The sequence below is a fragment of the Typha latifolia genome, chromosome 9 (genome assembly GCF_019914945.1).
Source record: "Typha latifolia isolate L0001 chromosome 9, TyphaL0001v2, whole genome shotgun sequence".
NCBI lineage: Eukaryota > Viridiplantae > Streptophyta > Magnoliopsida > Poales > Typhaceae > Typha > Typha latifolia.
In genome coordinates this window covers 10903119-10919801 of record NC_133094.1, presented here as the reverse complement: position 1 = coordinate 10919801, position 16683 = coordinate 10903119, and the positions used below count along the sequence as shown (strand labels likewise).

Below are 16683 nucleotides of genomic sequence, written 5' to 3'. Positions count from 1 at the left end.
CAGAAGGCAAGATACCATCTCCGATAACGCCATGGATTTTATTCCGAGTAGAAGTAGAATTCGTAGTAGAATTGGAGCGCGACACGGATTCCTCCCCTTCCCCGGATTGCTTATCCGGGATAAACTTATCCCTCCTCCTCCTCCTTTAATCTCCTTCCCTTCCTCCCCCTTCCTTCCTTAATTCTTATTATTCTTCTTCTTCTCCTCTCTCTCGGCAATCTTGGCAATCTCTCGCTTCCGACATTGCTCCCTCGTCGCGGCATTAGGGCTTGGAGAACTGGGAAGAGATTAGGGTTGAGATACCGGAGCCTATGGACGATCGCAACCCCGCCGTCCGATGGGTCAAAAAATGGTTCGTGTTTGATCCTTAGTGTGGTTTGCTTCAGATTGTGGGGTTTGGTCTAATTATTTATTTGAAAGATTGTATCTTGGGTCTTGGAATACATCACTTTTAGTGATTTTTAATGGATTTTTTAAACTTTTTTTTTTCTTTGCTATATATTTGATTGCATATATAACTGATATTTTGTGGGTATTGATCTAGGGTTCCGAAAGGGCTTGCAACGGCCGGTGGAAAGTGCCCTACTTTGAAGTGGGTTAAAGGTAATTGTTTTAAAAGCTTTAGCGTGATACTCTCATCTGTGTCATTGTAAGTTGGTCAGAGTTTTTTGTGTACTGATGGATTCATTATGAAAATTAACAGTGTAATATATGATTATTAATAATAAGTAATCTTAATATATGTCTACTCTAGTGGTAATCATGATTAGTCATAATTAACAGTAATATTGGATGCAAACTGATTGTAATTAAAGAGAATAGGATAGAACAGCATTGTGAAAGGCGGTTTTGGCGTCTGCGTTGGCAAGGGTGGCGGATCGCCCAGCATGGGTTGCTTAAATGGTAGTTGTGATTACATTATCTAGTGTTTTATTGAATTAACCAGCATGTTCTTTAATTTTTTATTTAGTGTTTTTGTAGGTTATAATTTTGTATATTCGATACAAACATGATGCTACCAAATATCATTTGTGTGCATATAATATGGTTATGCATATGTAATTTAATACATTTGTACATACATTTGTTTATTACTTAACTTATTTTACATGTAGTATGTATCATATTATCTATAATATTTTTTATGTGATGGAATGCTAGACCAGATAGGTGCCCATATATCATATTGCAAGTATTTTTCGCCACGTTGGGATAGAAGCAGTCTGGTTTGTGGAGATGTGCATCTCACTGCTCTAAAGACAATAATGTTTCTCGTTCAACTAGGGAGCACCTCTCTCATGCTTTGCCACTAGAACGACGAGGCAGAAGTCGATGCCTCGAATGTATTAGGAATTGAATGCATAGGAGAGAAAGAATGAGCTATAGATATTCATGTTTGACTGCACAGTTCCAAGCATAATAAGAAGAACAATTCAATTCTTTTGGCTTTTCAGCAAACTGAGTGCATTTTCGCCATGCTTACCCTTTTCGAACAGATATGCTTTTATTAATTACTATATAAGTTGAAGTATTTAATTTGGTCATACACTTCTTCTTGTGTTAATCAGACCCCATTGTCCTTTCATCTTATTTGTGTATAGAGGACATGTCAGAAAATTCAAGAGAGAAGTCTAAGGAACCAGAAGCAGAAGAGCAAGAACCGGAACCAGCCACAGAAATCCTTTTTCTCTGCAGCTATGAAGGTTGTGGGACGGCTTTCCTTGATGCAAGGGCTTTAAGGAAACATGTGCAAATCCATTGTGCGAGGCAGCATTTCTGCCATTTTGAGGGCTGTGGAAAGGTAATGTCTATTCTTGCATTCATGCTTCTGAAGTAGTTTGTTGTCATCAGCTCAAGAGCAATCCTGAACTATACTTCTCAGGTCAGTCTACTTACTATTTTAGATAACCTGCAGAAATTTGCAGACAGTTCCAAGTTGAAGAGACATTTTCTTGTTCATACAGGAGAAAGGAATTTTCGCTGTCCTCATGAAGGTTGTACTAAGGTAATCGAGTAAAATTTAGGCATTTCATTTTGATTTTCCTTCCATAAATTTCATGCATTACTGTTTCTGCAATCGCTTCTTACCTTGAATATGGATAATGTCTGCTGCCTATTTTTGTCATGTCTATCATTTTTCCACTCTGTTGAAAATAAAACAAACAGCTTCTTGGATCAAAAAAATTATTTTAAACATCTTTTTTTTTTTGAGAAAAGAGGGGGAAGGACCTGTGATCTTTTGCCACTTTTAAAAGTCAAAATATGGCTCATGCAGAATTGTTGCTGAAAAAATGTATAAAGAACTATGGTTTGAACTTCTTATAAGTTCTCTTGTTAAAGTTAAAGCACAAGATCTATTAGTTTTTAAGTGCCAGTTATTTGTAGAATTGCAAAACATTACATTCTAGTGATTTTTTTAAAATTTTAATTTCTCCTAAATCAGGATATTATGATTCATTGTCTTTCCTCGCTTCGATACGTTATTATTTTGCCATGATCTTTTATTGCCATGATCTTTTATTATAGTTGCAAGGTGACGATTTCTGCATATAATTATGATTTGGAGGCTGTGAATTGCAGGCTTTCTCATTGGATTTCAATCTAAAAGCCCATATGAGGACACATTCATTGGAGAACTATCATCTGTGTCCTTACGCAGAATGTGGCAAAAGATATACTCAAGAATGCAAATTAAAAGCTCACATCAGGACACATCATGAAAGGGTGAGACTTTATTTTTCTTCTCTTCTTATGTCATCCATCAAAACTTGAACAAGAATGTTTTACTGTGAATATCAACTTGATGTGGTCAATAAATTGGAGATGAATGATTGATTAACTAAGTCGATCACGCAGCAGAACGGTGCGACCGACGCAGCGAAGCACGCTGCAGCAGGTCGTGAAGCTTATGGGATTCGAAGGATACCTGCAGCCAGGGATGGTTCTGCTTTGCCTGACCGCCCTTATGCCTGTCCTTACCAAGGCTGCAAGAAGGCATACATCCATGAGTACAAGCTGAATCTTCACCTGAGAAAAGAACATCCTGGACATAGTGCAGAAGGAAATGGCAAAGTTGTGGATGAAGGTAGTCATCAAAATGGTAATCTTGTAATGCGTGGAATAGCTAAGAACTCCAAGAGATGCAAGACAAGTCTAGTGCGGAAGACGCCATCTGCAAAGATTGCTCGGACAGAAGGATCTAAAATTCCTCCTCCAACTATTGACACTGTCAAGCAGCAGTGGCTAAATAAAGAGATGCACGAAGAACATCAGCAGGAGGGAATGGAGGACGACGAAGAAGACAGCGAGGAAACAGAAACGGAAGATGAACGAGAAAATGTAGAGGGTTTGAGGGAGGTGAACAACGAAGATGACGACATAGAAGAAGATAGATGAAGATTGATTCTCCTATGAATAATTTTTTCCTTTTATTTTTCAATTGACTAGAAGTAATCCATCCGCATGTTCTCTGAAACATGACATTCTTTTTCCATGCTTGGTGACCATTAAAGACTGGTCTGATAGCTTTACATTATTCTTAACTCTGAGGGAATACAATTGATAATGAGGCTCTTTTGCTGTTCTTGCATTATAGTCTTATCTGGTTATAAGGAACAACCAGAGCATATAGAGAGGATTGTATATTCACCATTCATGCCAATATACAAACATCTTGATAACTTCATTGCCGATTACTAATCAAGAACATTCTATCTTGTACAGTTGTTTATGTGCAATTGATAGCTTCTCAGTTATCTCTTATCTCTCACACTGAACTATAATGAACATCCATTGTGTTACTCAACTAGTTGTCCTGATAAAGTCACGGAAATAGAAACAATTTGCTCCATTTTTGAAGCAGTACTGCACTAGTAAAGATAGTCATTCTCCAACAACTCATCCCTCCAAAAAGTTTTTTTTTCTCAAAAAAAAGGGAATTGGATAAAGTTGTGAAAAGTTTTGAAGAAAGTTTGAATTTGCTAGTTCCATATTTTTTCAAGCATTCACTCATCAGAATATCAGAAGTTGCAATTGCCAGAAATCAAACTGTTAACTCTTGAGAAAGAACCTGCAGTTGACAGCCTATCTAAGATTGCACGTTTTCCTGGAAGATTTTGGGAGAGCTTTTCTAAATATATTTCTCCCTCCCCTGATAGAGTAGGGCAAATGCAGCCAGCAGATAACTGTACTATTCCCAGTTGAAGCTATCCAGTCCTGTCTAAGCATGCCCATAGCACAAGTAGTATGATTTTGAGCATATCTTTCGAGCAAAAACTTACTAAAAACTGAGTCTTATGAAACTAGAAATATGCCTCCACATCCAGCTTCCCTCACCTTATCAGCAGGCTTTATCCAAGTCATTCTAGAGGAAGTAAGGCGATTCTTCCAGTAGATTTTCCAACTGACTTGTCATACTAAAAAGTCGCTGATTCAGATGTGTGATCGCAAATTCTTTCTCCACTTTTATCCAAGCCTAATTCCTTCTCATCCAATTCCCGGAACATTTCCTGATAACTAGCAAAATATTGCAAGAACAAAAAATTTACCAACTTGATCAGGTTTAATTCTTAAAATGCTCGAGGCATGTCCAACCACCTATGATGCAGACATTGATGCCATTAGTAATGCATCCTTTCAAAAATGGCAGCTGTTGATCTGACGATCCGAATATTCATGTTGGATGTGCTGGAGAATCCAATGACAAAATTTCCACCCAAATTAAGCCCTCCATAGTTCAAGTTGTTTAAAAGTCAAAAGCTGGAAGATAGAACTCTTTCCAGTTGATTCCTGTAACATGGAAGTCACCATATGTCCTTCATAGCAGCTGAATTGTCTTACGCTTCCCACCTCAATGTCCTTGCAATGGATTCCTTGTGATTTTCGTACTTCGTTTATGAGCAATGTGAACCTGAGCATGAACATTGGCATTACTCACTGCACTTCTATTTTCCGCTATACCCATGGTTCTTTTCACGTTAAGGCCAGTAGGATATTTATTACCCTTGGGAGTAAAGGATGCACCTGCATCATATGTTTCCAAGGTTCCAATGCCTGAATTGAGGGATATTTCATTGTAAACATCACCATGCACATTAAATCTAATTGTTGTGGTAGGATTTCTACATGATGAAATCGTCAAGTTTCCCAGTTGACGACCTAAAAGTTCTACAGAAGTTGAATCATTTTCAGAAGACTCATGCCTGCTCTTGAGATGAGTTTTTATGTCGATATCCCCCATATTTGGCAACTGAGCTCTGCATGAAGAGTACTCACTGCCCTTTACTGGATCTGCAGAAAAAACACAAGATAGTCCTTATCCTATAAAGAGGATGGTTTCAATTCCTTTAAAAAGAAGTCCACATTAAAATAGAAACACAAGTTTCACAGTTAAACTTAACTCATTTAAGGAGAACATTAAGTAAATATATAGTGAACCTGGTTTTCTGGGCGTAGCTTCAAGCAAACTCTTTTTCAATAATATTGTGCCAGGAAATGACATCAAATTGACCTTACACAGCTGCTTCCTGTCTGAATCTTCTATAGGTTGATATCCAAAAGCTGAAGTCCAGGTCTCAACTAAACTTGGAATTGCACATAAGACCATCATCTCAACCTTCAAAGATTTCAGCATCTATCTCCAGAAAAGGCATAAAGTAAGTATAGTCATGTATTGATCTCTACCTTATTTAGGCAATTTATAATCTCAAATACGGAGAACTGAGTAGTAGAAAATTAAGTATCTCTTGAATCATTCAGTTCTACAAGACAATGACATGTTGAGGAATGCCATGCTTTCGTCTATCTCAACTATGCTCCAATTGGAAAACAAACAAACTCAACCAAGCAACCACTCAATTCCATGAAATTCTTTCGCACTAAGCAATCTATTTTCTTTCATACTTAAATCTACCATAATAAAATAACATCCATGAAACATTATATAACTGAATTTTAGCAATCATTAGGGATCTATTGTTTTCATGCACAATAATTATGAAAAGAGAAGTGAGGTATGATGTGATTAATATTGAATGAATGATTAACTCTAATGCGCGTACAGAGAATATCAGATCTCATGAATGCCAACTTGTCGTCTTGAAGGACATCTCAAATTAAAAGGCATATGTAAACCATCTCAAGTTAAAAGCATGGCAATAAGGACCCCATAAAAGGGCAAAGAATTGGGAAGTCACTAAGAGAATGTTAAACCAAGAAAAAAAACCATTACATGAGCATAGAACAAGAAAATAAAATAATATCTTGCTAATTACCTCTTCAATTGCACCCACGAGGAGTCTGCACATTCCTTGCCGACGGTACTCAATACAAGTAGCAATGAGAGGCATCTCTGCAACAGTAACTCCATGCACCCTATTAAAAAAGTTAGGTTATGTTTAAGCTTTAATTCTTTCGAATCAATGACCATCAAAATTCTGATACTATGCATGATATTTTCCTAGATTTTGCAGAAAGGAGGGAAAAACAATCACAGATATACTTGATATTTCACAAACATATTTCTGGTTCACAGAGATGGCACTTGCCACAGCATAGAACATGCCAACACTAAGCAAGTTCAGCATGTTGCAAATTGGCTTGGCAGGGGGAAAGCTTGGTCAGCAGATCCTATCGGGTTGACACTGCCTTACTAGATGGTTGATAATTGTTTACTGGGGTTCTCTACCATCCTTTGGAAGATTTCAGAATGCTTTAACTCTCAGCTCAGCCAGATTTTATCCTCAGGTATGCTATTTGGGACCTTTAAACTTGTCCAAGATTCAAAGTGTATGAAAGTCTTGAAATTTTTTGGATTCCAGTGATTCTGTTTGATAATCTTTTGTCGAAATAAAGAATGAGACCATTCACTAGAAACCATATTGAGAAGTAGAGCACATTAACCCCAAAAATAAGGAACTCCTCAATACTATGGCAGATAAGTTGTCAACCAACGCACCGTATGATATCTACTAACAAGAAACTCATTTGACAATGGATATGAAAACATGAAGTTTCCCTTCAAGTAATACCTGATTGATGCAACAGATATAATCTCATCATTCTTTTCCAGTACCATTGTGTAGAACCCCTTATAATTGAAATGTGCAATGTTGGACTTGGACCTGAGATCCAAAATAGCACTTTGAAATGTTCCAGTGTTCAGAATTCAATAACAAGTCAAGAAAAACAGAAAAGAGTAAATAAAGGGGAAAAAAAAGAGAAATTTATCAAATCAATGAACAACTCTTTGAATCATGTAGAAGAAATAGGAAGACCAGTGCACAAGTTACAGTTGAAAGAGATTTAATATTACTTCGTTATCTTGCTAAGCAATGAGAACTTTGAGGCAGTAATATGGAAATATGTTACATGTGTATCTGCTACCATTCATCATTGTAATCCCTATAAGCTGATCTAATAACTCACTGAACTTCCGAAAAACGAACTTCTGAAAACCAACAAGGCAACAAGAAGACTTGATTCATATATTCATTTTGTATTCTAGAGAGTGACGAGATAATTAATACCTGAATTTGCTTGTTAAAGGACCAAGTACCATTGTGTCCTAAAGTGGGAATCTGAGATGAAATTTCAGAAAGGATGGTACATATGAATCTACTGATGTCTACCTGGCCCTCAAGTTAACACGATTATTATGCTAAACAAGGTTTATGTGCATTCATCATGTGAAAAAATATCTGTTGATGGATGCAAGAGAAAAAGATGGCAACATCAAAAGTTGCACAAATGCCAGGAATGCAGCTCAAGAACATGTGATTCCACATGTTCTTCGGTTAGCAGATTGAGTCATCAAAATGGATGACATATTATTTCACGCATTAAGAAGTAAAAATAAATTCTAAATTAGGGATTTATGAAATAAGAATAGGGTGAATCCTCACCCCCAATTGTATAGGACATGAGGGATCATGTCAATCCCTGTTCTTGGATTTATGATTGGGAGAAAGCATTCTTCAATGATACTCAAGGCAATTGATAATTTAATGTTGCACTCTGCCTGAACTGCAACTTTTTCTGCGGTGTGAAGCTTTTGATCACCATGATTACATCTAAGAATGCTATAACAAAATCCATCAGCAAGACATTTTGTCACCCCAACATGAGAGCGCAATCCCAAGTAAACCTGCTAGCACCAGAAAAAAGAAAGCTCCTTCAGGTGGACAAAGAATACAAGCAATTACTACAGATTTTGCAACATGTACTACAGTACTAAGTGCAGGAAGAAAACAGTATGGATCATCTGAAGGAAACGTAGACAAGTAGCTATATGTGAACTGTGCTTGTTCTTGTGTTGAGAACTTCCTAAACTTTCCATGTGACAAGTTGGCGCATAACCTTTTAGAGTAGAATATTTTTAATGGTAAAATCAACTCTTTTATGTACTGATGCATCTCACCTCTTTAATTAGCAATATAAGAGTGATGGTGCATGAGGCCCCTAGTGTCAGAATCTGGGGAGGGCAAGATGTATGGATTCTTTTGCTTGAGAGGATGTTGTGGTCACTCCACCCTTAGACCACATGATGTGTAATGGCAAGCTTTACCATTACACTCCTCTAAAATATGCTAAGCAGATGCCTAAGATTATCATTATTCAGACTTGTTCATTATTGAGAAGCTTCCTATTCCAATAAATCAAGTATTTTAATATAATACGAGCTAATTCTGTTTAATGAAAAGTACCTGCTGACATTCTCTTCGACAAAACCAAATATCAGATCCCTCGCCTCCGTTACATGCAGTCTTGTTGTTTATGCATTTGACATGATCTGTCATGAAGTGACAACAGCAAAAAGTAACAAAATGAAAATGAAAGCAAAGCAACAGAGATAACAATATAGGTTGAGACCAAGGTATCTAAGCCCTCTTCTGAAAGAGTAAATGGAGAACTGCTAACCATCAGAGTGCAGATTAGTGTTCTAATCACATTATTTATTAATATTAAGAGGAAAAGTTAAAAAGACATGATCAAGTTTATAAACCAAGAAATATTGTGTTCTCCTTGAGAATATAACAGCAAAACTCAGTGATATCTAAGGAAGAGGAATTAAGTGGTTAAGTCATTTACCTTGGTTGTCGTCCTTGTTGTTACTGTTGTTGTTGTAATCATTTTATGTGAAACGTCAGGAAAATGTTGGCATACCAAAAGATATTATTCCTTTTAAATACTATGCTACCATCAAACCAACGATGGCCTTACCTTTGCCAAGCGCCTACTTGCCAACATACTTAAGATTGAAAACACTGACAATAACTGGGCTCTTAAACACAACTATGCCATAACAAGTGGTTCTTTACATTTTCCAGCATTTCTTACTTGCATAGACAACATAAGGGTACATTAAGTGACCTCGGAGTAGAGAAGATTTAGAGAAAGTCACATCGGAATAATGACTAGCAGCAAAACAAATTTAATAATCAGATGCAAGTACTACTTCATGGCTGCAGTAATTACCAATCTGGATTATAGCAAGGAATTGAAACTGAACTGATCACAGACCCTGGCATCTATGTCATTCATTTCCCAGTAAAATTGCATGAATGGACTAAGCGACCTCCATTTATAGTGCTGATTGTGCAGTTGTAAACTTGTAATGACAAGGTTACCGATCCTCACAGGTAAAGGCAAAAAGATATAGGATATATGTCATAACTATTAGGGAAACCAGCACAATGACGCACTGATTAGCTAATTATTGGGCTAAAGAGAAAAAGATTACATTTAGATTCACATTGCGAGCATTCTAAATCAGCCATTGAGCTTGAGATATCCTTTGCCTTAATCACATCCCCGCAAGATTCACAAGTGCAACTAGGACAATACCAGCTGCCTTCTGGAATTTCCTGAAGCAAAAGAAAATGCTTGTCATACTTAAGAACTTATCATAGTGCAAACCATTAGATAATAGCCCTAAATAAGGTTAAAACATTCATTGACCAAATAAATTGAGGAACATACTAGGAAATCTTCAGAAATTCTATGGCAATCAAAGAAATTCAGAAATTGATGGAATTCATGAAAGCATATATTCAAATACAGTTAATTTATAAAACCTTAAATCATACTAAAAGATTGATGCATAGTATGCAAATCTGTGTTATAATGTAAAAAAAAGAAGCAGTTATCAATCTGCCATGCAATATGGTTTTGACATACCATATATTAATCAGTTTGATTCAAGATTCTCATCCCATCAATTAAATCGTAATGCTCTGAAATCAGAACTTCCCTCTTTTGCTCATTAATGGTTTGGGATGGAGAAGTGGTGCTTAAAATGATGTCACAAAAATTTGAAGACCAATTAATTGATCACATCTAATGTTGACATAGCCCAACTATTCTATTCTAAATGTCAAAAGAGCTATTGAGAGGACATAAAGCAATTCAGCTGAACAGCAGAAAAGGAAACCCGGTGGTTTACTGATTAATATGAACCAGATGGAAACCTTGAAGTATATATTAGAAGATAAAAATAACCTTTGGTGGCCCTAACATTATTTTTATTGATTACCATGGCCTTTTTGAAGCTAAACTGACACTAGGATGACACATGCACAGTTTTTATCTGAACTCCAAAGAGATAAAACCATTATCTAAGCACTGCAAAATTATAACTGATCCAGAAGAATTGATTAACGACAAGCAGCATCTTGTAAGATTATTACATGCTGAAGAACCAAAACAGAGGATGATTTAGCATATAGCAGACCTGAAATGACAAACATGCTTTATGATAAGAAGAGGGGCAGTTATCACAGCATATTAGTTCACCACCATCACCACATAGTCTACAACTATCATCATTTTGATCTGCATCAGCTCCCATCACTTGTATAGGACCTTTTCTCGCCTTGTACTCAAGAGACCATGCCTGGAGCTGGCAGACGGTGTATGGCTTACCAGAGCCAAGGAAAAGATTCAAAGAGGGTGTGTCTAGATCAAAACCTGAATGAACCTTGAAGTCCGACATAGTAAGGATCTTCTGGCAGCACCTACAGAAAACTCCTCTCCTGGTTATCCTTCCATCTTTTAACACATTGTTGTCCTTAAGGCTCCGATATTGAAGAATATTGTTCACAGATAAAGCACCCACCTCAATCAGCTTGCACAACACCGTTCTTGTTCTTATGGGGAACCGCTTCCCATCAAAAAAATTCTTACGGCTTCTCCCAGAATTTCCTGGAAGCAATTTATGACCTCTCTTTCTTTTGAACTTTTTGAAAGTATCTGTGGATACCTTTGTTTGCGTAGCATTAGCTATAGAGTGGAAAATCTTATTCTTTAGTATAGCAGAAATCAGAAGATCATCATCATCAAAAGGATGCTCATGCATTCTCTTGTTTTGCTTTTGGAGTTCAAGTATATTTGGCATCATACCTTCTTTATTTGACTGCAATTCTTGAGGCTCATCTCCTGCAATAACTGAATCTACAACTTGGTTGTTCTCACCAAAAAAATTTGGAAAATTCTTAACATTATGTAAACTGTCAACAGGTCTGTTAGAATCATAGTACTGGGAGTGGACATTTGGGGAGTTGGATGATTTTCTACAAGGGGGGAAATGAATAGAGGGCAGTGCCTTGGAGCTTATTTCTGTTGGACTATCCTCAGTATGATATATATATTTTCCATCTTCATTTAATTTCCAGGATGTACCATGCAGTTCCTCCTCCAAAGTAATGGATTTTTCACTTATAGCTTCCTTACAATTTTGTTTAGCTGATTTTGCAGGCTTTTTACCAGAAATTGTTCCAAAACAAACTTCCTGCATAGAAGATGCATGCCCCTTACTGGTCTGTTCTCCAACACCACTGGTCTGCTCGCCAAGTCTTACCAAATGCTTTGAACAGTCTGAAGTTGGTTCTGGTCTCAAAAAACAGCCTTCTTCCAGGTGACTTGAAAAGTCAGGATCATTATCAATCTTATCACTCATACAAAGACCAAGTTCTCTGCACCTTCCATTAGGTAGATTTGTTATTATATGTTTCTCGTTTCCTTTTGTCTCTTCAATATCCGATATCTTCTTAGACCTCTTATGTGGATTTGTCTTTGTAGCAGATGCAGATTTTCGCTTTCTTTCAGAATTAGGAGCTTCAGTTCTTGTTTCTTTATGATTTCCAGACAACATTGAGATGCTTGGAGCCACAAGATCTCTAGCTACCTCAGGTTGTACCTTTACTACATTGAACATTTCCCAGTAATATGGAGATTCCAGAGTTTGCACACAACTACTATCTATACCAAAAACTAAGACTCCTTGGTTGAGGGTTGCCTGACAAACTAAGGATCGTACATCCTGCTGTGGATTTATTTCCGTGATCACATTAGGTACATTGAGGTGACCAATCACCTCTTGATCACAGCTAGCATTTGTGTTAGAACACAGAGTTCCATACCCAGGATAGAGAAATAATACTTGCTGTTCTGGCATCAGATGTTCACGCATCTGATTTACTGCCAACAAGCTTTCAGCAGATCCAGAAATCACCCTTCTTGGTTGTATAACTTCCTGTAACTTGCTCTGCTGAAGCTCCGGAGATTCTGAAGCACTAGAAATCGTATCTCCTCCTTTCATATGAAAAACAATACTGCCACTGTCTCCTTGAGAAACAGAGGATGCTAGTCCTTTGTCCGCTGCCTTTTTTGCAGAGCAATCCATTCTATCTAAATAAACAGAATTCCTTTTCTCAGAAAATATGCTCCTTTCTTGTTTTAGTTTCTTCTCTTTAGGGTAACACACCGGCATCTGGCGGTCTAATTTTGATTCTACAGATGGCCAACAACCTCCTATCAGCATCTTCTTAGAAGAACAAGAAGATAATTTGACTCTGGAAATTGGACTTTCCATATACTTATCCAGGTAAACATTTCCCTGAGATAATTTATCCTTAAACTCATTCATCTTGTTATGCCCACTTGTGGTCTTGGAGTCCACATTATGAAGATCCCGTGAAATATAGAGACCTCTTCCTATGCGCCTAGCAAGGCTTCTGATGCTTCTATTCTGTGTATCAATACTACGAGAAGATTTACGATCCACTTTCTGTAAACTGTTTCTTGGATCTGCTCTCTGGTTGCAAGAATTTCCAGGCATCTCAGACTCGCTATCAGATGCAAGAAGTGGCAGGAGACTTCGCTTGGACTGCGGAGGCAAATGTGTACAGGATCTTGCGTGCTTATGATGAACTCTGCTAACACTACTTGAGCTCAAAATCACTCTCTCAGCAGCACTAAGGATACTTGTTTTACTATTCACAGCTTTTAATGCAATTCCCCCTCTTAGAACTCCGACCTTTTTATCAATGCACACTACAGCCATGAACGGATCAAGAAGCTGCCATCGGAGTAAAGCAGACAGAGAGTTATCTGAACACTGAATTTCCTCTTCAATGTAGGTTACTGTATCCATCAAGTCACACCAAAATTCATCAACATTGAACCACTGTCTTGCATTTTCTTCCCTTTCTGAGCGAGAAGCATCAACAAATAACCACTTGCCAAAGGATAACCAAGCTCGGGGGAGTGAATATAGCAGAGGCCCTTCTTCAGGCGGTCGGTAAACGTAATCTCTCTTAGTCTCACCTTTCCTTTTGTTGCACCCAATTTTCCAGCCAGCACTTATCAAAAGATGATGTGCATGTGACCGAAGACGGTTTGGAAGATCCTTAAAGAGCGCCCTCTTCTGTGCAACATCAAATGCCTCTAGATCCAGAATTTTATAAGCTTCAGATTTTCCCATTTGAGGTACCCTTTCTGGAGAAGGAGGTGTATGTGACACCAGAAATTCGGAAGCATTGCTCTCCTGGGAGTCAGTAGAAATATCAGACATAGTATCTACAGAAACACTATAATTCTTCATCTGTTTGCAGTTACTTGTAACTTTTGAATTGATACCATCACTTTTTCCCCGTCTGCAGAACATATGAAAGCTGGATAAGAAGCCCTGTCCAAAAGATTCAACTATGTGGCACGGCACTTGTTGATGAGAGTTTGACGCACTATTTCTTAGATCACTGATACCATTCAAATGCTCAATCGAGAACTCCCCAAATGAATTCTTCTCTGAAGGGAGATTTGTCAGGACCAAATTTTTGCAAGTGCCGTTGCTCGTTATCGGCATTTTGGTTTGCTTCCCACCTTCTAACACACAGCCGGCGGCCCCTGATGCAGAAGAGCTATCGAATCTATCTTCAACACCATATCGACAGAAAACCTCCTTGAATATTTCTCTTTCTTCGCTAGAGTACTCAAATCCGTCTTCGGCCAATTCCATGATCTTCTTCCCGAACAACATTCTCATAATGTCCTCCTCCTTCAGACCCGGTTCTACCATCAGATTTTGTCCAGCCATTTTGTCGAAAACCTTCTAATCGACAAACCGCTTAAACTTTGGGTAAAGATTCACAGATTACACCTCCAGAAAACTTTCCTGCTACAATTGAAGTAAACAGAGATAAAAGAAGAAGTCCCAACTCCTGCTCAGTGCACCGAACAAAAACCCTGATTTAGTAAGCCTGAAGCATTACTTGCTATATTCTTTACGCACCCAAAACTAGCAAAACGAAAAGAAAGAAAGAAAGAACGCCATGGAGAAGAACCAAAGTCACCATCTTTGAACTCAAGAGCTTAAAAGCTCTAGATTCTAATACCATGGCAAAAGAAATTCGCAAAACGTGCAGCATTAAAACCTTTGTACAATGATCACATGTAATAATACGCAAAAAAAAAAATTCACAAATTTTAAACAAACAAAAAATAAGAACAAAAGATCAAATGCAAGAAGATAATTTTAGATCACTAGACCAGGAGACTTATCTATCGGAGATTAGGTTAGGGTTTCGCCCCCATTTGAGCACCAGAGAGCAAAAGAATCGCACGCACACACTCTCTCTCTCTCCCTCCCTCTTCCTCCTTTAGCTTCGCCACAGTTGCGGAGTTCCGTTTACAGTTTGATTCAATCCCAAATCTCGAACCTTTTCTCCAATCCTTCTTCTCCATAGGTCGCGCCCCTACCCCACCTCCTCGGTTCCACGATCCAAGCCAAATAGTTTGTGAAAAGATTTGAGATCAAGCTGTCGACAACTCGACGTACATGTCTACGCCATCCCGAGGAACTCGCTCCACGTGGAGGGTTTCGCTTTTACCGCAGGGGTTTATTTGAAAAATAATGAGGGGTTTCTACTTTCGGAAAGTGGGGGGCAGGTCTTTTTCGCCCCATATCTGGAGGACAAAGGTGTTCGCATGTAAGGAATTGTTTTACCAAACTAGCCCTCCCAAAGTTCATTTTTACGCATATAATCCGCTTCGAAATTTAAGTTCGAAATTTGAATATAAATTTATACGAACTGAATAATTTTATATAAGTAAACTATTAATTTATGAGAATAAATTTATATATAACTTATTTCCAGAATTTAGTAAAAGACTAATTTTCATATAAATTATTTTTTAGTTAAAAAACTATAAGAGGGTAGTTTGGTCAAAAACTCTGCATTGAAAGGGTGGATTGGGAATTTGGCATAGTGATGTGAACTTTTTGAAGTTATATATTTACCTTTGAGTTCCTGCGTAGTGCTGTCTTTTCCCAATTGTGGAAAGTGGAGAAGCTCGTGTGGCTGTGCACGTGCGGGACCATTTTCTAGGGAAACTTTCAAATGAAACCCTACAGGTGAAGTAATTTTGTTATAAGGACTTTATATTTTTGAGATATTTATAATTCCAGGTTAATGGTACGATTTATCTGACCCTAGCAACGAAGAATACTTACAAAAAGTAACCCCCGGACGCTTTCTATTATATTCTTACTCTTACTAAATTTACTAAAATGCCCTAAACAATGTTCTAAAATAATAGTAAGGAGAGGGAAGACAAATCTATCTATTTTAGGCATTTTAAGTCAAAGTTAGTGTTATAAGTCAATGTAAAAAAATTAAAATGGACTTCATCTGTGTGATCCCACTGTATATATTATGAACATACTTGCTGCAATCCAAAATACTGAATTTATAGTACTAAATTTAATTGTAAATCTAACATAAAATGTTAGTTATAATTTAATAGCCCCTAATTATATATTAAATAATTTTTTTATATAATTAGATTGAATAATTAAATCACTGTGTGGGTTCGTTGGGAGTAGAGTCAAATGGATATGGACAACTACTGCAGGGAATCTTAGATCTTGTCAACATGGCAACAGAGATTTGATATGCTGCCACTTGTTATTGCCTCCAGTTTCGACTTAGACCGCACAATGTCGCGCAGTAAACTATTCTAAAATAATTCTTTGTTGGTTATTGATAGATATATAATTTTCCTATATAAGTATATTTTTGTAAATATTTAAGCTTTTAAAACAACGAAAACAATTGAACTGCCAAAATAAATAAAAAAAGAGAAATAACATGAAACAATTTTAGATTAGTTGTTAGCACCAACTCCATTTATTGTTTCAAAAGTTCAGATATCAACAATATTAGTGATTTGAAATATATCATCAGAGCCAAAATGTTAGAACTTAGAACCACCTTGAAACAAGAGTTTTGGGTATTTTTTCTATAGAAATATATAAAAAAAGAACAAGAAAATAGAGTATTAACCTGGAATAATATAAATATAGAGAAAGCTGCAAATCAAAGAATTTCGCCCTCAATTATTTCCATT

The 16683-nt window shown here is 37.2% G+C and overlaps 2 protein-coding genes across 6 annotated transcripts; one reads left to right on the top strand and one right to left on the bottom strand.

Annotated features, from left to right (window-relative positions):
• LOC140795270 (zinc finger transcription factor YY1-like) lies at positions 1–3722 on the top strand. Of its 4 annotated transcripts, none has more exons than XM_073147755.1 (6): positions 1–352; positions 545–603; positions 1602–1801; positions 1916–2005; positions 2581–2724; positions 2860–3722. In XM_073147755.1, the coding sequence occupies exons 1-6, from the start codon at positions 312–314 to the stop codon at positions 3394–3396; spliced, it is 1071 nt and encodes a 356-aa protein (XP_073003856.1). In that variant the 5' UTR covers positions 1–311; the 3' UTR covers positions 3397–3722. The 4 variants fall into 4 exon arrangements, with proteins under 4 accessions (XP_073003856.1, XP_073003855.1, XP_073003854.1 ...); XM_073147754.1 differs by having other exon boundaries at positions 2857–3722; XM_073147753.1 differs by having other exon boundaries at positions 1569–1801.
• A 216-nt stretch (positions 3723–3938) lies between these two features.
• On the bottom strand, positions 3939–14897 carry LOC140795269 (uncharacterized). 2 transcript variants are annotated; one of them, XM_073147749.1, is made up of 8 exons: positions 10730–14897; positions 9740–9863; positions 8703–8788; positions 7902–8146; positions 7029–7121; positions 6273–6372; positions 5437–5632; positions 3939–5289 (listed from the first exon to the last, which is right to left on the bottom strand). In XM_073147749.1, exons 1-8 carry the CDS (start codon positions 14369–14371, stop codon positions 4850–4852), a joined length of 4926 nt encoding a protein of 1641 aa, XP_073003850.1. In that variant the 5' UTR covers positions 14372–14897; the 3' UTR covers positions 3939–4849. The 2 variants fall into 2 exon arrangements, with proteins under 2 accessions (XP_073003850.1, XP_073003851.1); XM_073147750.1 differs by having other exon boundaries at positions 7902–8143.
• Between the last annotated feature and the right edge of the window lie 1786 nt (positions 14898–16683).

What these genes read in the sequence shown, in the direction of transcription:
- LOC140795270 (XM_073147752.1), top strand. Translation starts at nt 312, where the DNA reads ATGGACGATCGCAACCCCGCCGTCCGATGGGTCAAAAAATG. An exon ending in TACTTTGAAGTGGGTTAAAG is followed by an intron (nt 604 to 1,568) that starts GTAATTGTTTTA and finishes TGTGTTAATCAG; the next exon opens with ACCCCATTGTCCTTTCATCT. An exon ending in TCAGGACACATCATGAAAGG is followed by an intron (nt 2,725 to 2,856) that starts GTGAGACTTTAT and finishes TCGATCACGCAG; the next exon opens with CAGAACGGTGCGACCGACGC.
- LOC140795269 (XM_073147749.1), bottom strand. Translation starts at nt 14,371, where the DNA reads ATGGCTGGACAAAATCTGATGGTAGAACCGGGTCTGAAGGAGGAGGAC. An exon ending in ATATCTGTTGCATCAATCAG is followed by an intron (nt 6,373 to 7,028) that starts GTATTACTTGAA and finishes CTTTTTTAATAG; the next exon opens with GGTGCATGGAGTTACTGTTG. An exon ending in TCGTGGGTGCAATTGAAGAG is followed by an intron (nt 5,633 to 6,272) that starts GTAATTAGCAAG and finishes TTCTGGAGATAG; the next exon opens with ATGCTGAAATCTTTGAAGGT.